The following is a 23,459-nucleotide window of genomic DNA, read 5'->3' as shown; positions in this document are numbered from 1 at the left end:
TTTTAAATTTTTTTCCAGATTACATGTCAATACAATTTTTAACAATCGACTTCTGATATTTTGCAAACTGTGCTCCTTCCTTCCTGCCCTTTCCTTTCCCCCAAGATGTCAGGAAATATAATATAGATTGTATATGTATGTTATCTACAATACATATTTCTGTATTTGTTATGTTGTGAAAGAAGACCCATATCACTTATACTAGAGAAAAATTCATGGAAGAAATAAAGTGAAGAATAGTATGTTTTAACCTGTATTTAGATTCTATTAGATCCTTCTATGGAGGAGCATATAACCTTTTGCATCATGAGTCTCTTGGAATTGTCCTGGATCTTTATGGATACATTTATCTTTTACACTCTTGAAATTTTTGGAGACCCTCCAAAGTAGATTGTCATCTATCTATATTTACTGTATGAGGCATTAAAGCCTTCTAGTATTATTTTGAAGATAGTTTTGACTTTTCAGACTTTCTGTAATATTCTCAGGGACCTCCAAGACTTCCTAAGTGAGTGGATTTGCTGTATTTGCAGTCAGTAAGGCTTAGACTCTATTCCTTCTGACACCAGCTGTGTGACTGCAGACAATCTACTTCACCCCTGAGAACCTCAATTTCCTTATTTGTCAAACAAGGACAATAATACCTGCATTACTTATCCAAAAAAATTGTGCATCTCAAATAAGATAATGTACATAAAAGTGCCATGTAAACTTTTTGGCACTATATAAATGTTAGCCATTATTAATACTTATACTGTCACCTTGAGTAAGTCATTTAATCTCTTTGTGCCTCAGTTTCTTCATTTGTAAAATGAATTAGAATGAATACTAAATGTGTTGCTTATCTTACAAAGCTCTCTGAAGGAAAGATCTTGGAATATTATAAAGTATTTTAAAATGTGAACTATTCCACTGTATAATTTTGTATAATCTATACATATATTAATATTATAGTTTTATATTTGCATGGAGGTATTATGAATGTATTTGTATAATTTTACATAATTTATGAAAGATAATTAAATGCATTTTCCATCAACCAGTAAATGTGTCATTCCAAATGTGCATATTGTGGTATACTAGAAACTACTTTTATGTTTACACAGAACTTTTATGAAAACTTTTATTAAAAAGGAAATTTTAAATAGTTTAATTGACTGACATAAAATAGTTTTCAAGTCCATGCTGTTCAGGCATATTTCATTCATGTTCATACTACCCCCATCAAATGCTGCCATGTTTCTTACTTTGAAGAAAAGAAATTTGGTATTGTAAAAGCAACATCAGATTTTGTGTTCTTTGAACTTTTATATTTAAAACACAAGAATTTGTAATTGGGAATTTGACAGAAAGCAAAGATTTTGATTCAAGTCAAATTATCTTTTGATGCCACCTGTTCAGTTTTTTGTTTTGTATAATTCTACTTACCTAAAAGATGGGAGAAATGCCAGAATTTACAACTATACTTATTATAAATCAGGATTGTACTGGATTACACACTTCTCTTTTCCAAAAGAGCCAGATTTTGTACAAGATTGATGAATATTCTGCTTAACTGTTAAAATAAAGATAATTCCTAGACCCATGATTTTCTTTTATATCCCATATATCATCCTTTGGACAAACACGACTATGGTTCTACTCCATCTAGTGGGGTAAATTAGTAAAATTAGTTTTATTGGCTTTAATATTAAGAAGGAATTCCATCTTGCAAAAAATAGATAGATTACTGTATTTAAATCCTACCTCAGATATTTGTGACCTTGGCAAATTACTTTTAATAATTCTCAAGATTATCCTGTCTTTTTAAATTTTTTCAAATTTAGAATATTTTTCATTGTTCCATGATTCATGATTTTTTTCCACCCTTCTTCCCTTCCCCTGCTTCCCTCCTCCTCTCCCCTCAGATGACAAGGCTTATCCTTTCTTATAATATTGTAAGAAACACTTTTTGTAAAGATCTGTAAAAATATGAGCTGTTGTAGTTAGTTATTGTTAAGAAATTGTTTTGTCCAAACTATGGTGAAAGGAATGTTTTTTAAAAAATTTTAAATGACAATAATCAAACTATAGCATGGTAATCTAAAGCTCAGGAATACCTGTCTTAAGTAGTTCAGGGATTCCCAAATAGTGACCAACTTACTCTACAGAGATAGATTAAAGAAATTCTACTTCCATTTTCTTTACATAGTCTCAATCCTGATAAAACACAGGCACACACACACAGAGACAATAAAAGTATAATCGAACTTCCTTTGGCTTAATCACTTAATGAGTTCATTTGTGGAGTAGATTATACTAAAACAAATATCTCCAATACCAAAAAAAAAACACATTAATGATCTGGAGGCAAAACAATGACATTTTTTCAGAACTTAATATTCTCTTTATCTTTAGTTAATCTTGGTTTTGTTTACTTTTCTATGTTTTTTAAAGCACTTGAATTAAAAAAAATAAACTCTTACCCTCTGTCTTAGATCTAATATTGGTTCTAAGGCAGAAGAATGATGATGATTAGCCATATGGAGTTAAGTGGCTTGATCAGGATCACATAGCTAAGAAGTGCCTGAGGCTATATTTGAACTCAGAACCTCCAGTCTCTAGGTCTGGCTATCTGTCCATGGAGCTACCCATCTGCCCCATACAACTGCATTTTTAATTCCAAAATTCTGTGATTGTTTCATGTGAATTTTGCAAAAACTGAAAGCAAGTCTGTCAGTATTTAAAGAAATGTGGAATTTATCCAAAATTCCATTTTAACTCTGACTATAAGCTCTGACTCTTCAGAATTCCTAACCAGTACTAATTACTTCTTAAATTTTTTTATTTTGCAAGTTTCCAGTAACGGAAAGAGGTAAAGTCGAAAGAAAAATAGATATTATAAACTTCTGATTTAAGTAATTTTTTTCTGAAGCAGCTACATTAATATTTTAGGGTTTTCCCCGTAAAGCCAGGTAATTTTTGTGATGGACCAGTTTCAGAGAGTTCATAATAAAACTTTTTCATTTAAGAGTGATACTCCACAAATGATAAAGGAATCAACAAATGGTGCCACTTGGTATTGAGTTTTATGTAAGCATGCACTGAACACTTAGATTTTCTACAAACTACATTTTTTAAAGACTGGAGTACTTAAATAGTAGCAGAAGTGATAAGTGAACACAAAGCAGTGTTAGGTTGATAAATTTATTTGGTTTGGGTAATCAGTAAAGATACAAGCTTTATACACACACACAAACCATTTTTTCTTTTTATTGTTTGAGCTGTCAAATAGTCATGTATACCAAAACTAGACATTTGGATTCCAAGAAGGTATTTCTAAGTTTTCATATCAGTAGCCTTCTAAATACAGATTATTTTGATCTCTTCATCTTAAAGTTTTTATTAAACTAATATTCAAGTTGTGCCTTTATTATTATTCATAGGCACTGATATTTTTCAATAATTGTTTCCTTGATACTCTTTTTATTTTTTATAATTCTCCAATGACTCCCCTACCTCTTTACCCAGTCAAGTCACTTTTTGTAACAAAGAACCACTAAGTAAAATAAACCAATCCCTAACTATGTCTGACTATGTATACCCAATTATTCACCTGTTGGCATCCACCTAAGGGGTGGGAAGAGGGAATAATGCTACACAGTATAAAAGAAAATACTTTTGAATTTGTAAAGTACAGCATAAGTAAATCACTACCTGGAAAGTAAAGCATGATTTAATAGTAATAATAGAAGTAATTAAGTCTTGCTTGTGTGTGTGTGTGTGTGTGTGTGTGTGAGAGAGAGAGAGAGAGAGAGAGAGAGAGAGAGAGAGAGAGAGAGAGAGAGAGAGAAGAAGAGAAAGGGAAAAAGAGAGTAAAGAGATTATATTATCTTTGGTTCATGAACTAATAAAAAATGAATATTGTCTTTACAAAAAGAAACTGTTTTCAAAAAGAATTTAATAAAGGGATTTTAACCATCATGAAAACATTCAAAATTTGACTCCTTACTTTATTCCTTTTTTATCTAAAGAATTTTATAATGTTCTTTATAATGAATTCTAATGTTCTGATGAGTGGACATTGCTGATTACCTTTTACAACTGCTCAGTATCTGCCAACCCCACTAGCAGATTAATTTACTTTGATCTAATAATAAATTAACAAATTCACAACTTACTCCTGGATCTATTCTATTATCTGTTATGAACTTTTTGTGGATTCAATTTTATGGTTTATAAGAGAAGTAGAGTGTTCTACTTGCTAGAGTCCTGCCTTCTGAGTCAAAAAGTCCTAGATTCTAGTCCTGCCTCATACTGACCAGCCATGAGACCACAGAAAAGCCCCTGAAACTTTTAATGCCCTAGATCAGCTTTGGCAAAGTATTGGCACCCTTACCTAGCAGGCTCTAGGGGAGCTGCTCCATTCCCCCTCTTCCCAGTGCCCAAGGGCATATTTGCATGCCCCTCCCCTCTGTCCAGCCCCCCAAAGCAAGCACTTCCTCCCTCTGCTCTCTGGTAATGTGGTGGGGGCCTGGGAGGGTGGGGGGGACACACAGCTTGAATTTGCCCTTTGGGCACTCAAATTCAAAAAACATTTGCCAAAGCTGCCCTAGATAGTTCTCTAAGATTAAATGTTACAGGCCAGTTGGTGTTTTGCATGGAAACAAGTAACTTTTCACACACCATTGAAAGCAAAGGCCCATTAAAAAGAGAATTTAGATCTTGCATGCAAAAAGTAGATCTAAATCCTGTTTTAGGCAAGAATATGGCACAGAGGATAGCGCTGAATATAAAATTTGAAAATCTTGAATTCAGTTCCAGCCTCAGACACTAGCTCTGTGTCCCTAGGCGTGTCACTTCTATTTGCCTCAGTTTCCCCAATCATAAAATGGGGATGAGAATAGCACCTTCCTCCCAGATTTGTGAAGATCAAATGAGATATTTGTAAAGCACTTAGCGTAGTTTCCAGAACAAAATAGGAATGTGATAAATGCTTATTTCCTTCTTTTAATATTTTTGGATATGGTAGACATTCCATTTTAAGCAAAAATGAGGCAGTTGGAATTGATGATATTTCCAATGAGAGGTGAGCTTCTGTTATTTATCCCATATTTAGTTACCTGTAATTTCCTCAGTTAAAGTCCTATCCCAGTGCCTAACTGAGGCATGGAGGTGACATTAAGTTCTTAATGCCAACATTAGTGATGAACAAGGTCTAGTAGGTCCTTTCAAGGTGGAAGGGCTTTAAGTGTGGTCTCAGTGATGGCCAGATTCTATGTCTATTTTTTGAGGTCCAACCTAGCTAAGTAGCCGCTGATTTATTCCTGGAAGGTTAACCTCATTAGCAAGGGCAACTCAGGAACACCACTGACTAACACTTTGTAAGGCCTTTGAAACCTTAGTTAACCAGATCCACCAAGGTACTTAATGAATTGAGGGAATCATATGTCTCCAAGTGCATGCATTATGTTCATTATAAGGATCTCTTTTAACATAAAGAATATATTAAGATTCCTTTATAATTGGAATTCCTTTTAATTGAAGCTCTGATTACATTTTAAAAGCATGATTTAATTTTTAACAATTTACTTCTAAGAAACTTTTCAAGATAATAATTTGGGTAAAATGAGACATAACTTATTTCTATGAAGGCACATAGTTTTGCTGCTAAGTAAATAAGAAACTCTCTCTCTCTCTCTCTCTCTCTCTATATATATATATATATAGTGTTTAATAAAAACTAAAATTTAATGTTTTTTTTAATTTTTTAACAGGAATTTTCACAATGAATCACACAGATCCCAGTTCATTGATTGAATTAACAACAAGAGGTCTTACATCTGAATTTGAAAACCTTGTGCCTGTCCCCTCCAATGACACCAGTTGTGAAAACTGGCGAGAAATACATCATCTGGTTTTCCATGTAGCAAATATCTGTTTTGCAGCGGCATTGGTTATTCCAACTACTTTGACTCTTCATATGATATTTCTTAGAGGGTTATTAACTATAGGTAAGCTAAGTAATATTTTTATAATTTTCTTTTATTATCATGGTATGATTCTTGGATGGACCAGTTTATTGATTCTTTTTCACAAAATGAAATAAAAGATTTTATTATCTCTGGGCAACCTAAAGATGCATCTGAGATGCTTAAGACCTCCTTCCTCCCCAATCCTTATCCCTTTGGACAAAGGCATATGTGCTCTTTTTTATATTCTTTATCTATAATTATGTGGTTTTCTGATAGCTTGCTTCCAGTATTTCAGATGTTGCTTCTTAGCTATGGTCAGTTATGCAAAGTGGAGGACTGAGCTGTAATACAAGCCAAACCTTCTCTTTTTCACTTGGGGATCTGGGAATCAAACAGAATCAGGAATTTTGTCTGACATATTTAAATTACCACATTCATTTCGGTGTGATGTGATCAAAAAGCTCTGGATGTGGAGTCAGAAAACTTGAATTCAAATGCTACCTCTGATAGTGATTACCTCTGGCATCCTGGTTTCCTTCCTGGTATTTAGTTTTCTTGTCTTCTTGAAGAGGAGGTTATTAAGAGATCCTCTAAAATTCCTTCCAGATCTAATATTCTGTGTTCTTTGACAGAGGATCTTGCCTTTATTGCTGTTTGTCTGATATCAAATGAGCTAACCTTATTATAATTCTGAATTTTTTAAAGCAGAATCATAGAATTTAGGGTGTGAATTCTTAGAGCTGATCTAGTTCTATCCCCTATATTTTACGTAAAGGAAACTAAGGCTTAGAAAGTTTAAATGGAATGACTTTTAAGTATTAGAAAAAAAAAACACCCTGCATTTGAGCTTGTTGTCATTGAGTAGACATGAAAGAGACTTTAGGTCCTGGACCTCTGATTTTATTGGTATACATCTCTCTAGGTTAGGAAAGAATTGACAAGAGCATTGTAAGAGTTGAATACAGCCCTGAGATGTTGTGACTTGACCAAGGTCGTATATATAATGTATGCATATATCATATATAAATATTATACATATATATCATGTATGTGTATATTATACAATACTACAAATTGAGTCCAATTAATATTCATAAATGTCAGGTGAAATTCTCAAATGAATTTTTTTGTTGATTATTATTGGAAATTAGAATGCCTCTGACTGTCATATGAATCTAGTCTTTTAACAATTTAGTTTTCTTTAATTAAATTTTATTTTTTAATGAATAAAAATCTATTGTTCTTCCTTCTACCTTATTCTAACCCTATTTGAGAAAGAGAAAAAGAACCATTATAAAAATATGTGTAATCAATTAAATAAATACCTATATTGACCATTTCCTTAAAAAATTGTATGTCATTCTTGACCCCAAGTCTATTCTCTGTCAGGAGGTAGGCAGTATATTTCATCATTGGTTCTCTGGCATCATAATTGGTCATTGCAGTAGTCAGAGCCCTTAAATCTTTTTCTTTCAAAGCTGTTTGCTTTATAATGTTATTGTTATTATATATAGATCTTATTCTACTGGTTCTGCTCACTTCTCTCATACAAATCTTATCAGATTTCTCTGAAATCATCTCTTTCATCATTTCTTATGACATCATAATTTGTTTAGTTATTCTTCAGTTGATGGGTACTTCCTCTGTTTCTAGTTCTATCAGTTCAAAGTTTTAATTATTCATTAAATCCTTTCATTTAAAATTGGTGGCAGCCATAAACAGAAGGATCCTAGGGCATTTTCTCATCAATAAAAAAAAAAGAAAGAAAACAACAAAATGAAAGTGATGACTTACTTTTCCATAGGGTTTAAGTGATCTAGATGTATCTGTTGGGTGTTATTTCATATTAGAGAAGATCTTTTATACTTTACTAAAGTTTGACTTAAAACATTTAATAATTCACCTTTTATTTGTTATTTGACAGGATGTGCACTTTTTATTGTCTGGGCTACACTGTACCGGTGTGCCCTGGACATAATGATCTGGAATTCTGCATTCCTGCTTATCAACTTGTTGCATTTTCTGTACCTATTGTACAAAAAGAGACCGGTATGTAGTTCCTATGTTCTAAGGAGGAAAAAGAGCCTCTCATGGATTAATAATAAAATCAGTATAGGTTTTATGTGAGTTTACTACAGGAATTTTTGTGTGTATCTATATGTTTCTTTTTTTATTTCTCTTCCCTAGTGGTTTCTATTTCTGTGTACATAAAAGTAATATTTTTGGAAACTCCAAAAAATTACAGTTTGAAACTTATAGTTTTGGAAACTATAAGAAAATATCATGACATGGGTAGAGGTCCAACCTTAAAGTCAAGAAGACCTAGGTTCATATTCTACGTCTACCATATATTAGTTGAGCAAACTTAACTTTTCAGGCAACCAGACAAATCTCTAAGAATATAAGTTGCAAAATAGTTGCCAATGTGTATTGGAAGAAGGAGTTTCTGAAAACCAATTAACTTAGAGGTTGGGACCCTCCCCATGCTTATACACAAACAAAACTGTACAGAAAATAAAAGTGTATTTAAAGTTCATGGTCCAGGATAAAAAGGACAAATAATATAGGTATAGTATTCTTCCAGGATAATATTTGAATACTTCTCTTACTTAGGAGAATGTTGTTGGAGACTCAACAAATTATAAAAACTAGTCAGGAATGTTAAGTCTAATTTATTGAGATCTTGGATTTCACAAAAGCACTTTTAGTTTTAAGATAATATGTGTTTCAATTATTTTCCTATGTTTAAATTTTAGTCATGCTGTTAAATAGAGGGCTTTTCTAAAAGTATCTAACATCTACATTATGAGTTAGTTTGGTTTCTAAATTTTTACTCAACTTAATTTGTTTATCTTAAAATAATATAAAGGAAAGGCATATGGGTGATCCTGGGCAAGTCACAAACGGTTATTGTTTGCTTCCTTTTCCTCATCTGTAAAATGAGCTAGAGAAGAAAATGGAAAACCACTCCAGGACCTTGCCAAGAAACCCCCAAATGGGGTTCCAAAGTGTCAGACATGACTAAAATGACTGAACACACACACACACATACACACACACACACACAAGTCACCATTTCTTCATAGATGTAGCTGATCTTGCTTATTCTGTGCCCAACACAAAAGAGTGTTAGACACAGACTACTTCAAGAAACTCTCTTGAATATTGCAATTATAGCACAAAACGATGACATACCCCAAAGTCCTAAATTGTGAGTGACAGACAATAGAGCAACAGGAATTTAGGCAGAGAAAGGTAAATTAAATGGGGACTGGCTTCATAGAGAAGATTCCCTGAGGATGACATCTTGAGCTGGCACTTGAAGGATGGCTAACCATGGACTAAGGGATAGCTGTCTGCAACTTAAGGTCTTAAGAGAGAAGCCAATGAAGTCACTTTCTCAGAGTCTCATAATTAGTGTGTGTCATCTCTGAAGCTGGCACTTTCTCCATTTTACCAAGTTACTGTTATCCTAAAGATGAAAAACTGGCTTAGAGAAATTAAATAATTTGCCTATGAAAACTGTAACTAGTAATTTGGGGCCAGATTGGTCTTGAATTATTACTACTTTTAAAAATTCTTACCTTTGGTTGTAGAAGCAATGCTAAGTATCAGTTCCAAGGTTGAAAAGTGGTAAGGGCTGGGTAATTAGGTTTAAGTGATTTGCCCAAGGTCACACAAGTAGGAAGTATCTGAGATCAAGTCTGAACCTAGGACCTCTCATCTTCAGTCCTGGTTCTCTATCCACTGAGCCACTTAGCTACCCAGTTTTCAGTTATTTCCAGAGAACTCTGTTCTCATAGGACTCCTAAGTATTTCTTATTCCCATAGCCTGGAAATTCAGGAAACCACTGAGGTGACATTCATCTTTCTAGGATGAAATAGAGATAACATTACTACTCAGAAGCATTAGCTAGATGATATCATTGTATGTATGGTTCTTAATCTTGGAAATATAAATTTGCTTTTGTGAGCATTTCTAATTCTGCCTCCTTTTAAAGTGAAATTCAGAAAAACAAAATATTAGTCCCCAAGAACTTTTGTAGATGCGTGGCCCTCTAATCTCTCAGATGCTCATAAGAGTTATTGGGTTAGCCCCTAAAATTGCACATAACTTACATCATCATTCCCCACTGTTCTCATAGGTCATTTGATTCCAGAGTAGCTGAGGTAATAGCATAATCAAATAAGAGACAGGTTTAAATTGGAAATGTGATGGGGGAGGGGGGCAGGCTGTTTTCCATTGACCAATATTAATAACTGTATTTGGTATTTGTGTGCTCTTTCATGGAGTTCACACTCCAGTGTCCAATGTGACATGTTCGCAAGTAATGAAAACAAAAAATGATATATGATAAATAGTGAGTAATAATGGAAAAGAGCTGCCCTCAAAGCAAAAAAGACCTTGGTTCCAAGAGCTGCCTTGGACATATGTTACCTGGATAACACTGAGCAAGTCACTCAATTTCTAAATTCTCTAAGCCAGTGATTCTCAAACTTTTAAGTCTCAGGACCTGTTTATATTCTTGAAAATTATGGAGGACACTCCAAAGAACTTTGTTTATGTGAATTATGTCTATTGATATTTACCACATTCGAAATTAAAATTTATATATTTTTAAAACATTTATTAATTTTAAAATAATGAAAATAAACCCATAAGATGTCAACATAAATAATATTTGTATGAAAAATAATTCTATGTTCCACACTAAAAAATAGTGAGAAGAGTGGCATTGGTTTTATCCATTAGAAATTTTTTTTATTTACTATCTGGAGACAAGATTCTCAAACCTACTTCCACTTTAAATCTGTGTAATTTGTTGTTTTGATTGAAGTGTATGAAGAAAATCTTGCCTCATACGGATAAATAGAAAAGGGAGGAATAATTTAAGAAGCAAATAATGTCTTAGTAATATTATGAAAATAATTTGACCTTGAGGATGACCCATGGTCCGTGGACCATGCTTACTGGAACTGCTGCTTGTTCTCTAATAGTGACTGTGTCATGGACAAGATCTAATCCTGATGCTGTATTTAAAAGTGAACTTTTTTTTCAAGGCATACAAACTATTAAAAGGGATATTCCAATCATGGAAATTTTTAGTATTTTATCGATAGAACTAGGAAAGAGTAACTTTGCTAGATTTTGACAGTAGGTAATATATTATGACAAAAACTCAGTTCTTTCACAAGCCATAGGAAGAGAAGAAATGAACATAGAACCTTCTTATACATTTACACCATTCAATTTCAGTGAAAATGTTACCCTAGACTAAGCAACATTCAGCCAAGGTCACAATATAAGTTGCTTTTTTCTTAATGTTTTTTCCCTTTTAACAGGGGAAATTTTTATTTTGGGTTGGGACATTGGCTAGGAGGAGGAGGTTGTATACCCAAAAAGCACTTTGTAAAAATAAAAGACATCAATTAGTCTTGTTTTTGAAAAATGAATCTAACATTGAAATTGACATTATCACAGCGTATCCCCACAACAATACATTGAGACAAGTGCAAGATCCATGAAATAAACTAGAAACATGTTTACCCTTTTGAAAGAGACTATAGAAATAGATCTTTTATGTTTACTGAATCGGACTTCTCAGCTAGTCCCTATTCTTTGTATATTCCAGATAAAGATTGAAAAGGAACTCACTGGTGTATACCGGCGAATGTTTGAACCACTACGTGTACCCCCAGAATTATTCAGAAGATTAACTGGACAGTTTTGCAATATCCAGACCCTGAAAAAGGGCCAGACCTATGCTGCAGAAGATAAAACATCAGTGGATGACCGTCTGAGTATCTTATTGAAAGGAAAGTAGGTGCTTTATGAAATTTGAGGTCCTTATTTTAGATAGCAGCAAAATAGTAATAATTGGCAACAATAGTTAGGTTTGATTTGAGATAACTGATGTAGATTGTTAGAATTTATTTCTATATACTTTGATGAATTCATAGAGTTCTCAGTTGTTTATAAGATGCTTGTTTCTTTGTGCACATGGTATTTTGTCTTTTAGAGGGTCAGAATTGCTATTGTAACAAGGGATGATAATAGTAATGTTAGAATAAGAAATAGAGATTCTTCATAAAGATTTGATGCAGTGTTTTAAGTTTTCTGGAAAAGAAAAGCAGATTTGGTTGTCTTATTCTTTGGTGATTCCCAGAAGTACAGCTTCCAAGAGTGATGTCAGATTGAAATAGGATAGGATTGAAATTACTGCATCAAAACAACTATGACTTGAGACATCACAGTGTCAACAATGGAATCTACCTTCCTTTGCTCCAGGAAGTGATGTCAAGGAAGTTCATTAGTTCCATATCTGACCAGAGATTGAGTGTGTCTTGCATTTGTGGTCGGTTTTCTAAAACAAAACAAAACAACTTCAAAATCCCAGGAAGTAATGAGAATTTTCAATATTCAGCCTTAGCTTAAATTCACATTACCATCTATTTCTGAATTCTTACATTCATGTTATAAACAAATATTTTTATCTTCAGAATGAAGGTCTCCTATCGAGGACATTTTCTGCATAATATTTACCCCTGTGCCTTTATAGATTCCCCCGAATTTCGATCAACTCAGATGAACCGAGGTGAAAAATTTCAGGTATGTTTCAGTCGTTTATAACAATTATGTAGGTTGAAGAAATATGTAGAGCTATCTTATGATTCCCCAGAAATCAAATATATAGCAATAAGTAATACTAGCTATGACTAATCGGTGAATAACCTCCACTAAATGTGTACAAAGTTTATTTAAAATTGATGGCTTTGTATTTACAGACAAAACTGCAAACTGGCTTGGTACTATAGAACTTAATGGAACCTTGAAAATCTTTATAAAGAAGAGAATAATTAACTTTTCTTATGCTTAATGAACACACTTGAGATGAAAAGAAATTAGTTTCTTTATAGTGGCAATAATTTATAAGTGAACAAGTCAATATGCTTAATTTCTTTCATGTCCTCAGGAAGGACTAACTCCTTCATTACCTGACACTCTCCTCTTTTTTATGAAAAGAAAAAAAAAGTTCCCTGATTTTCACTAATAATCATAATTTCCTTAATGCTAAGAAGATAGTGAAAGAAATTTTTCTTGCCTGCTGTTTTCCCTCACTTCTTGGTCAAGTGATAAATGTGATTCATTTATACTTTGAAAGATCTGGGATTTCATCAGTGTGGTTACTGTTTCCATTTTATCATATTGCAACAAAAAGTTGTAAAGTGTAGGATTTAGAAATAGCTAAATCAACGAACAGACTAAGTCCTATGGAAAATATGGATCTTGGAATATGGATGGAATTGTAGAATAGAACAGAGAGGTAAAATTCTTTAGGTAGGGATATTGAGAAGAAAAGGTTAAATGATGGGTATTGATGACATTTTACATTTTTAGAATATTACCAAAGAGTTTCTGAGGGTGGAAATGAAGGTAGGGATTCCGGAACTGCCCAGTGTCAGCTAAAGTTTCACCTTAGTGTTTTCCCTCCAAGACTACCCATAGTTCATCCTGTACATATCTTACTGTACATAGTTATTTTAATATTGTCTCTGCCATTAAAATATGATTTCTTTGAGAATGGAGACTTTCCTCTTTCTTTGTATCTTAAGCTTTTAGCACAGTTCTTGCCACAGAGCAAATGCTAACTAAATGTTAATTAACTGACTTCCTATCCCTCCTGATGGCAAATTAGTTCATGTTGATATGTTTAAAACTGTTCTTTGCTCCACTTTCTCAAAATAATTTATTCTAATAGCTCAAGCTATTACTTCCCAGACACCAAGGGTTAAAGAAGTTCCTGAGATGATTCTTAAGGTAAAATGGCTTGGCAAAGGATAGTGGTCTTGGAGTTTCCAAAGGCTTTGCTCCGCATTTCTCTGTAGAAAGTGCCTAGAGGGCTATTTCTCAGTGAACAAATGGATTGTTATTGCTCATGATGATGATGATGATGATGATGATGATGATGATGATGATGACTATGGTGGTGCTGCTGGTAGTTATAGGAAAAGGACCTTTGAGAGTTGTAAAATGTTTATTATATTATTATCACAAATATTATTTATTATTATAAATTACTATAATATTGTTATCATAAATCTCATCTGATTTTCAAAATAACCCTAATAAATAAGTACTGTTATTGTTCCCATTTTACAGATGTTGAAGCTGAGGCTCCGAGAGGGTAATTGAATTCACAGCTAATAAATGTCTAACTTGGGATTCAAATTCCAGTCTTCCTGACTCCCCATACAGGACTTTATCCAATTTACCATGCCTAGGAATTATTAGAAACAGGAGTGGCTTATGTAAACCCATGAGAGACATTATATTTTTTGTTGTTTCAAAAATTCTATTGCTGGTAATGCTCAAAAATAAAAATAGTCCTTGGATATCTATGTCTCATTTGCCAGCTACTCCACAGATGGCTGGCCTGTGTTTGTAGTCAGTTCTCTATTACCTGTGCCAATGAAAGAATGATTGAAATCTACAGACAACAGTTCTTTTCCTTTCCATTTTACTCATAAGTTGTAACCTTTGCCCCCAGAGAACATCATATAAGTGTTTTATGAGAAGTAGCATCATTAAATGTCTGGATTTTAATTCTGTTTTGTTACCTGTTGGTCAGTGTAGCACAAAATTAAGAGAACCTAGACCTGAGTTCAGGAGTTCTAGATTCAGATCTCATCTCACACATATATTGGTTGTGTGATCACGGGAAAGTCATTTAACCTCTCCTTGTCCTCAAAATGAAGTTAGCAATTCTTATTCTTCCCATCCCAAAGTTCCTTAAAAGGAAAGCGCATTATTATTGGAAGACAGTTAGGTGGTATATTAGAGAGAGTGCTGCACTTTGTATCAGGAAAACCTGAGTTTGAATCTTGCTTTAGAGATTTATTGGAGGTACGACCCTGACCAAGTCCCATCAACCCCTTTCAACCTTAGTTTTGTCATCTGTGAAATAGTTGTGATGTAATTAAAAGGAATTGAACCACAGAACACCATAAAAATCAGCTAATGTAAACTTTAGGTAGTAAAGTAATGCAAAGGTTGTCTTTGTTGTCATAAAAGACAAAAGAGAGATTGAAGAAATAGAAGGGCCAGGAGAAGGGGAAAGTCAAGTCTTGTAGACTGTCACAGAGGATAAGATTTGCAGTAGCATGGCCACAACTGCTATTTGATACTGCAAGGGGTGTGTTTGTATGTAACTGAGAAGTCTGATAGCTTGACTTTCCATTCTATCCGTTTCCCATGGAGCATGTATGACTTGTTAAGTAACTGATTCCTAAAGCCACCAACAGGCAAGCTCTACTCTCTCTGGGGGATGGTGTTTCGGGCAGGGCAAATGGTTTTTATGTAAATTGATGTTTCTGTAAAACTTTATATAAAAACTACCCCCCTACTGATGTTTTTGAGCAAAATCAACAGCTTCTTCTGTGGCCTGAAGGAAAGGAAACCAAAGTTTTATTGGCCCAGAGGGAGGTGGGGAAGGGAGAATTCTAGAAGGATGGATTTTTCCATGGATAACAGCTTGCCTGCTTCTGTTCCATATTTGCCAAAAATTCAAATCCAGAGTAAAAGTGGCCTGGCTGACTTCACAGGCTGTCAAGCTGGTAGGAAGTGGGAGCTCTCTTAAGTTTTAACCAGGATGCACATAAAATGGGATCTTAATTTACAAAGACAAAACTTCAAATTATGCAGTAAAATAATTCCATCTGTCATGGGCCAGTTTCCAACCTTATATCTTTTAGTGCCTAGTATACTCTTCCAGGCACCCTATGGGAACTCAGTAAGTATTAAGAGAATGAATGAACCTTTTTCTCAGGATACATTCCCTTGTTCTTGGTGTATGTATATGGCACCATGCCCAAAAAGATTAGGTACATTTTCCACAGAATGAAGACAGCCAACACTTCATGACTAAACAGAGTTCTATATTTCCAATTCTACCATGTTGAGAAATTCCTTCCTTTTCCTGTCTCTTTCACGCTAGTGTTTTTTAAATTGTTTCTTAAATCCAATTTCCTTTTTTTTCCAGTGGCAAAAAGCTTGAGAATGTGTTTTTATGAGCCAGAAAAACAAATAGGGAGCTGTTTTATTTTTTAATTTTAGAATAAAGAAACTGTTAATGTGTGGCCATGAGTGGCTTGAATAAGCTACAGTCTCATTATGTTGGAAAAGATGTGGGATGGATTTAGAATCTAAAGTCAAGGGTTGACACACTGTTTGCCAGGCAGCCTCTCTCCTGGGCATTGGCCCAGGAGAGGAAGGTTGTGAAGGTTTGCTGTAATTCCCAAACCAAAAGAAATCTTTGTGCTTCCAACTTGACCCCATTATAAGCTACATTTCCTCAGCAGGAATTCAAATATGATATCGAAGAGAGCCCCACTAATTTGTCTGGAAGAAAATTTAGTCTGCTGTAGCTTTGAAATTTCCTGGAATCTATTATAAAACTTTCATGTTTTATAAAAGTCTGTTGTCAGCTAACTGGTGAGACAGCTCTGCTTTTAGATAAAACTGCTCAGTTAGCAGAAATAAACCATTACTCACAGAACTGGATGGCCTTAGTTATTATACTTGTGACTAACCAACCCCATAACGAAATAACTTCACGAAGAAGAGAAAGAAATATTTACTTCTCTAAACTTGCAGACATATTTTGCAGCAAAATCTCATTTTGAATTTCACTTAACTCAAAATTTGTCATAAATTAAGGATTGAACTGAAATATACCTTTATACAATTTGTGGAAAAGGAATTTGATAAATTAATTAGTAGGCAATAGAAGATGTCAAAGAAAATGTTTGACAATGAAATATATTTCAAATATATTTAAAAGGAATAAATTTCTATTTCCTTAGGGATAATACTATGCTTAAGACTTTGCCTATTCAGACTACATTTTTTACTAATTAGTCAACAGTAGTAAGGTATATATTTCAACCTTCTTTTCACTCTAGTTTTATATTCTCTTAAAACCAAAATACCAAGCTAATTTTAAGCCTTATAACAAGACAGTAGAGGAAGGCTTTAAAAATATTTTATACTGTGAAATTTATAAATAAGCCCTTAGATAAAAATAATTTATACTTTTCCAAAAAGATGTGTAGTTTCTAAACTTATCAATTTTTCCTATTCTTTGAGTCTTCTAATTAATAATAAAATTTATTCCAGATTAATCTTTTAGACAAAACTGTAGAAAGTGGATATATGTGTGCATGTGTATATGTAATATGACATACAGAAGGGATTTAATAAAAAAAAGCTTACTAGATTCAATTAAATTTACTTTTTAAATAATAGATAATTCTAAGGCAAATAAGTCACTAATCTGTACAATGAGGTAGTTTTCACACAGGTAAGAGGTTTGAAATTTGTGATTTTATTTCTATGAAAGGAATTGTTCCTCTATTGAATAATTCTGTTTTTAGAAATTTCTTCATGACATGCAGAATAAATGTGTCTTTTTACAGTCTCTATCCCTCATTCTTAGTTGTGTCTTCCTGGAGTCAATCAAAAAGTGTCTTTGCCTCTTTCCATGGACCAACCTTCAGATATTTGAATCTGACTACCCTAGTCTACCCAAGTCTTTGTCTTTCCAGGCTAAACAGCTCCATTTGCTTTTATTGCTTTCTGTACAGCATGATCTCTGTTCTTTCACCCTCCTTATTGATCTTTCAAGGTAGCACCTAGAACTTAACACAAATTCCAGCTGTAGTATAACCAGGGCAGAGAACAGCAGTACCATACAGGACCCAAGTCTCGGAAACTATGCCTCTCAGTGTGATCTTAAATTGCAGAGGCAGTCAGAGAACACTGATGACTCATACTCTATTTAATACATACTCATACTACTAAAATCCCTAGATTTTTTGGTACAATCTGCCATCTACTTGGTCTTATTTCAAATTGTACTAGTAACATTCATTTTTGAACCCATGTTTAAGACTTTTTATTTATCTTTATTCAATTATTTAAAATAGATTATTTTCCTCAGTATTTTCATCTGTGAAATTCTTTGTGGATCCTGCTTCTTTCAAACAACATATAAGCTGGTCTTTTCCACTTTGTGGCATGTATGTTGCATCTAAGTCACTAGTAAAAATGACACAGTATGAGACACTTTTACCTTGTATAATCCACTGGAACATATGTCAAACACGGAGCCTACCATACTCCTAAGTGTAGCTCAAACCTAATTAAAATGTAATTGGGAAATATTTAACAAAATAAATAAAACAATAAGATAGAGATAATGTTAATTTGTGGTTTTCTAAGTTAATATGCAGTTGGCAGGGATCCTTATGTATGGGCTAGTGGTCCTTATTTCAATTTTAGTTCGATAGCACTGCACTATATATTTACTATATATTGCTTTTTAGCACCCCTTTCACTTCTCTGTTTCCCTAACACAGCACAGTACCTGATTCATAATGGATGTTTGATAAATGCTTGTTGTTTTATTCTGTTATGTATTTTTGTGTTAAGTTGTATATGTGTACCTGAAATGCTAATACATTGAATGATAGAATTAAGTTCCTTTTAGATCTTGAATTATGCTCAGAAAGTTACCAAAGTGTGCATACCTGGCTATATAGGCATATATAGAAATAGAAGATAGAGGAAATGGATCTATGTGTACAAATATATTTGTAGCAGTTGGTAGTTTTCCAATACATCTGTTATAAAATGACTAAGTCTATTATAATCTGTCATGAAATATTGTTATGCCATAAGAAATTATGAAATGCACAATTTCAATGGAAACTAGAAGATTTTATAAATGGATGCAGAGTGAAGTGGGCAGAACTAGAACAGTTTATACAAATGATGACATTACAAGGAAAAATAACTTTGAAAGACTTTAGAACTCTCATCAACACAATAAACCATGAAACCCAAAGAATGAAGTTGAAGTATGCCATTTACTTTTTAACAGAGAGATAATGACCTTAAATTAAAAGAGAGGCATATATTTTCAGACACAGCTAATTTAAAATTTTGTTTACTGGCCTATGCAGCTATAAACTGAGGGACCTAAAATTTCTTTTTGCCAAGTTGAGGGCGTGTCAAGAAGGACAGACTAGTTTTTAAAATTTGTTACTTGAAAAATAAAAATATAAACTATGTAAAAAGTAGGATTTTGAAAAGCCAAAACATTGGGTTGAATCTAATAAGTTGAAATTCAACTAGAATAAATATAAAATATGACTCTTAGATACAAAAAATAAATTTCATAGATGCAATATAGGGAAAGTGTTTGGAAAGTTCTGAAAAAGATTGGAAGAAGTTTTATTAGTGGACTACAAGCACAATATGAGCCATCAGTATAATGTGGCAGCCAAAACAGAACTAATAAAATCTTGGGAAGGATTAAAAGAAGCATTTGTTGTTGTCTTTCAATTGTTCAGTACTGTCTGACTCTCCTTGATCCCAAGGAACATAACATGCCGGGCCCTTCTATCCTTCACTATCAATCGATGTCTGTCCAAGTTCTTGTTCATTGTTTCCATGGCACTATCTATCCCTCTTCTCCTTTACTGCCCCCTTTCCTTTTGTCTTTAATCTTTCTCAATATCAGGATCTTTTCCAATAAGCCCTGTTTTCTTAATATGTGGCCAAAGCATTTAAGCTTCAGTTTACAGAAAAAAATGGGAGACAGCCCCACTGCACTCTGCCCCTGTCAGACTTATATCTGAAGTAGTTTCTTCAGTTCTGAATGGTATAGAAAGACAATGATAACCAGGAGAGCTTCTTGAGGAAGACAGTTGGGTTGCAAAGGGTCTTGAGACCATATATTAAAACGTTCATTGAAGAAACTGAAGATGTTAACCTAGAAAGGAGAAGACTCAAAAGGGACATAATCATTTTCTTCAAGTTTTAAAGGGCTCATTTGGAGAGGAAATATTAGATTTATTCCACTTGGTTCTAGAGGGCTGAACTGAAAGTTATGATGGAAGATGGAGAAGAAAATTTAGATTTTACATGAGGAAAATCTTCCTGATGATTAAAGTTGTTCCAAAGTGGAATGGGCTACTTCAAGTGGTGATGGTTTCCTCATCTTTAGAAGTCTTCATTCAGATTAGAAAAGCACTTGTCTGGTGTATTGTAATATTATTATATTAATATTATTATTATTGTGTTTATAATATGGATTCATTTCATATCTGAGCATAATTAGATAGCTACTGAGATTCTTCTAACTCAAACTCTCTGCTTCTGTTCTGTGACTTACATTGATGCCTCTCTACCAGACCAAGATTGATATTTTTAATAAACTGTTTCAGAGAGAATCTTTGAGTTAATAACATTAACTATGCACTTTTCCAAAGGTAATCTGGCTGCTATTCTCCTGTTCTCTTTTGGGTCCAACTCACTATTTGTCTATGCATGCTATCTACACAAGTTCTTTGGGTTGCCCCTCCAGCTACATATTGTAGTCTGGACATTAAGCATTCTTCGGTCACTTACTTTTTCTGTGTCAATAAATATACTGTACTTTTTTGAATAATTGTATTTCGTATTAAGGAAACTTCACAATATCCTCAGATTGATGTATTATTATTTCTGAAAATTGAAGAATCTAGAGAACTAGAATTGTAGTGGACAGAGTATTGGATTTGAATTCAAGAAGACCTTGCTTCATTCAGATTTCTACTCAGACACCTGTTAGCTGTCACCCCAGGTTAATAATTTAATATCTTTGGCCTTCAGGTTCTTCATCTGCAAAATAAGGGGGTTGGACTTGACCTCTAAAGTTTCTTCCAGATCTTGATCTATGATCTATGATTTTTAGATAATTGATACTCTATATGGGCTCTAAATTGGGCTTCCTCTGTAACAGTGGCAAATACTTGAGGAGTATGTGTATTCTTCCCCATAAGATTTTATAAACAAGTTTGTATTCTAAACCAACATTGCCCTTGTTGGCTCTCTTTCTCTCTCTTGTTTTGGCAAGGAGATTAAATGTTTCCTGAGTCAGATGGTTTTGTGGCCCTTTTGGTCTCCTGGTTATGGCACTTATTGGGCATCAGTTAAAATTCTTTAAGAAATGGTTATAATCAGAGCAGCTAGGCAGCATAGTAAATAGAGCACCAGGCCTGAAGCCAGGATGACCTGGGTTCAATTCTTACCTGAAACACTTCTTAGCTTGTGTGACCTTGGAAAGGTCACTTAACCCCAATTGCCTAGCCCTTGCCATTCTCCTGTATTAAAAGTGATACTAAGACAAAAGTAAGAGTTTTTAAATGGTTATAATCTGAGTTAATATCCTTTTTTCCATCTAGTTTGTTGGCATCAACTGCTTATTTAAATATTTTAGATGGGGAAAGTTTTTAATTATGTACCATCTCATTTTTATTTTGATATTTATAAATCAAAGGTCTGATATCTGATCACATCTGACTTAAGGCTGACTCCCATATCAGTAATAAATTTCTTCCTACTTGTTAAAGTATATTAACAGTTTCATTTTTCAATGCTATTAGTGTTTGACTAATTGGCTAGCCTACTTAATTAACTTCTTAATACTTTGACTACTCCATTCCTTCGAGAGTAGACGGAATCTGTTACCAGGTCTAAACCTAAAGATTTTCCACCTTGTTTAGAGATTTTGCATACTGGGATAGCCCTAAGGAACCAAAGATTGCCCCCGTGCTATGAAGAAACTTTAGAATTATATTTATTTTATTTTTAAATATATTTTCCCATGTTTATATGATTCATATTGTCTCCTTTTTCTCTTACCTCCCCCTCCCAGAAATGGCCAGCAATTCCACTGGGTTATACATATATTATCTTTCAAAACCTATTTCTATATTATTCATTTTTGTAATAGAGTAATCTCTTAAATCCAAAAGCCCAATAATATATGCATATAATCAAGTGATAAATCACAAGTTTTCTTCTGCACTTATGCTCCAACAGTTCTTTCTCTAGCTATGGATAGTATAGAATAGGATTTTAGTGGAAGTTCTAGATATAGATGATAATAGTGCTGTGAAATGTTCAGGGCTAGTAGTCAAAAAGTGGGTTATTTGGCTGTCACTAACCAGCTTTGTGACTTACTGATTTGTTGCACTAGCCCTCAGTTTCCTTATCTTTAAATTAACATTACTATAAAGTACAAAGAAGTGTTGGTATTAGTCTATAAACTTGTATACAATATTAACAAGTAGAGTATTGCTAATGTCATTGCATAGCCATAGAAGAAAGCTTATGGAGAATCTACAAATCCTGTTCAGGTCTGAAGTACTATTATTTGCTGCCATCACTTGCTATTGCAAGAGTTTTAAGGGAATCTTCAGCCTGGGTACATGCTTTTTTATGCTATTATTTTCTGTGTACAGAGTTCTTAAGCTTACCATGGTCATTTCTTACTCCTTTTTCTTGATACTCAAGTAAGGGACTTGGGTTCAATTTCTCCTGTGCCCCAGCCCCCTCAAACCCAAACTGTTTAATTGTTTACCACCTGGGCTGCTTGACTGCTCACCTGGCTTGGCTATGTTGAGAGTCACCAATTCTGTTCCTACCAGTGAGATGAAGGACCAAATCAGGTCTTAACCTACCACTATCTCTTAAGGTGTCTTACCAGATATCCTGCTTCTGTGCCCTGCAGACTCTTTGAACTGTTACAAGGGAATCACTTTAAAAGACTGATATATATATTAATTTAAGGTCGCCAAGGAATCAGCTATGTAATTCCTAAATGAAAAACTCAAGTCAGCCGTCAGCCTTTTTTGGAGTTTAATTTCAATAGGAGTAAGAAAGGAATTAGAGATATATATACAGAGAGAAGGGAATAGGGCTTAAATACCCCTTCTGTTTAGGCTGGGCCAAAAGGCCCAAGCCCTTAGATAGCTGGGGCAAAGAAAGGAGATCAGTCCCTATTACTCACGTGTCCAAAATGGAGAAACAGTCTCAGAGGCCCCCACCTTCAGCTTCCTTCCGAGCAAGCTTCCTCAGAGCCCAGGAACCACACCGACCAAAAACTCCACCTCCCTCTCTTCTCCATACCCTCCTATCTTTTAGGACACCATCCAAGTTGCCTCCCCTCAGTCCTCACATCTACCAATCACTCTTCATCAATTTCCCTGTCAATGGAGGCTCTCACTTAACCCAGGACCGCCCAGAGGTTTCTGGCTTTTGCACATGTCTGTTGAAGGTCATATTTTTCAAATGATTAAATCTTTACTCCTTTGTTACAGCCCTTTCTAAATCCTGTTAACTTGAGTATGGTAGAGATTGGAATAATTAAATTTTGATCTAGGCTGCAGCCCTTACTCAATCCTATTAGGACTGAATAGGGTGGAGATTTTATTCCAAGTATCTCCATTGTATCAATTCTAAAATCAATCAAGACTCAAAGAAATTCCTGTTCTATGCTTAAGCATAGGTCAAAGTCCTTTCCATTGTTCAGCAAAGGGTTTCTGTCCTAAAGTAATCTTAAGAAGGGAAGAGAAGGAACCTCCCATGCCAATGGAGTTCCCATTCCAATAGACTAT

General features: G+C 34.1%; 1 protein-coding gene across 4 annotated transcripts in view; it reads left to right on the top strand.

Moving 5' to 3' along the window:
• The window catches only part of BVES (blood vessel epicardial substance), a 134,725-nt gene that overhangs the window by 64,121 nt on the left and 47,145 nt on the right, over window positions 1-23,459 (top strand). For all 4 annotated transcript variants that reach the window (XM_056818627.1, XM_016431212.2, XM_016431211.2 and 1 more), the window contains 4 exons: window positions 5,757-5,993; window positions 7,879-8,003; window positions 11,588-11,775; window positions 12,456-12,564. In XM_056818627.1, coding sequence (XP_056674605.1) covers window positions 5,757-5,993; window positions 7,879-8,003; window positions 11,588-11,775; window positions 12,456-12,564 — 659 coding nt within the window. The remainder of the gene's footprint in view (window positions 1-5,756; window positions 5,994-7,878; window positions 8,004-11,587; window positions 11,776-12,455; window positions 12,565-23,459) is intronic.

This window comes from Monodelphis domestica, chromosome 2, assembly GCF_027887165.1.
Source record: "Monodelphis domestica isolate mMonDom1 chromosome 2, mMonDom1.pri, whole genome shotgun sequence".
Lineage (NCBI taxonomy): Eukaryota > Metazoa > Chordata > Mammalia > Didelphimorphia > Didelphidae > Monodelphis > Monodelphis domestica.
The sequence above is the reverse complement of the archived record's forward strand: the minus strand, read 5'-3'. Positions and strand labels throughout refer to the sequence as shown.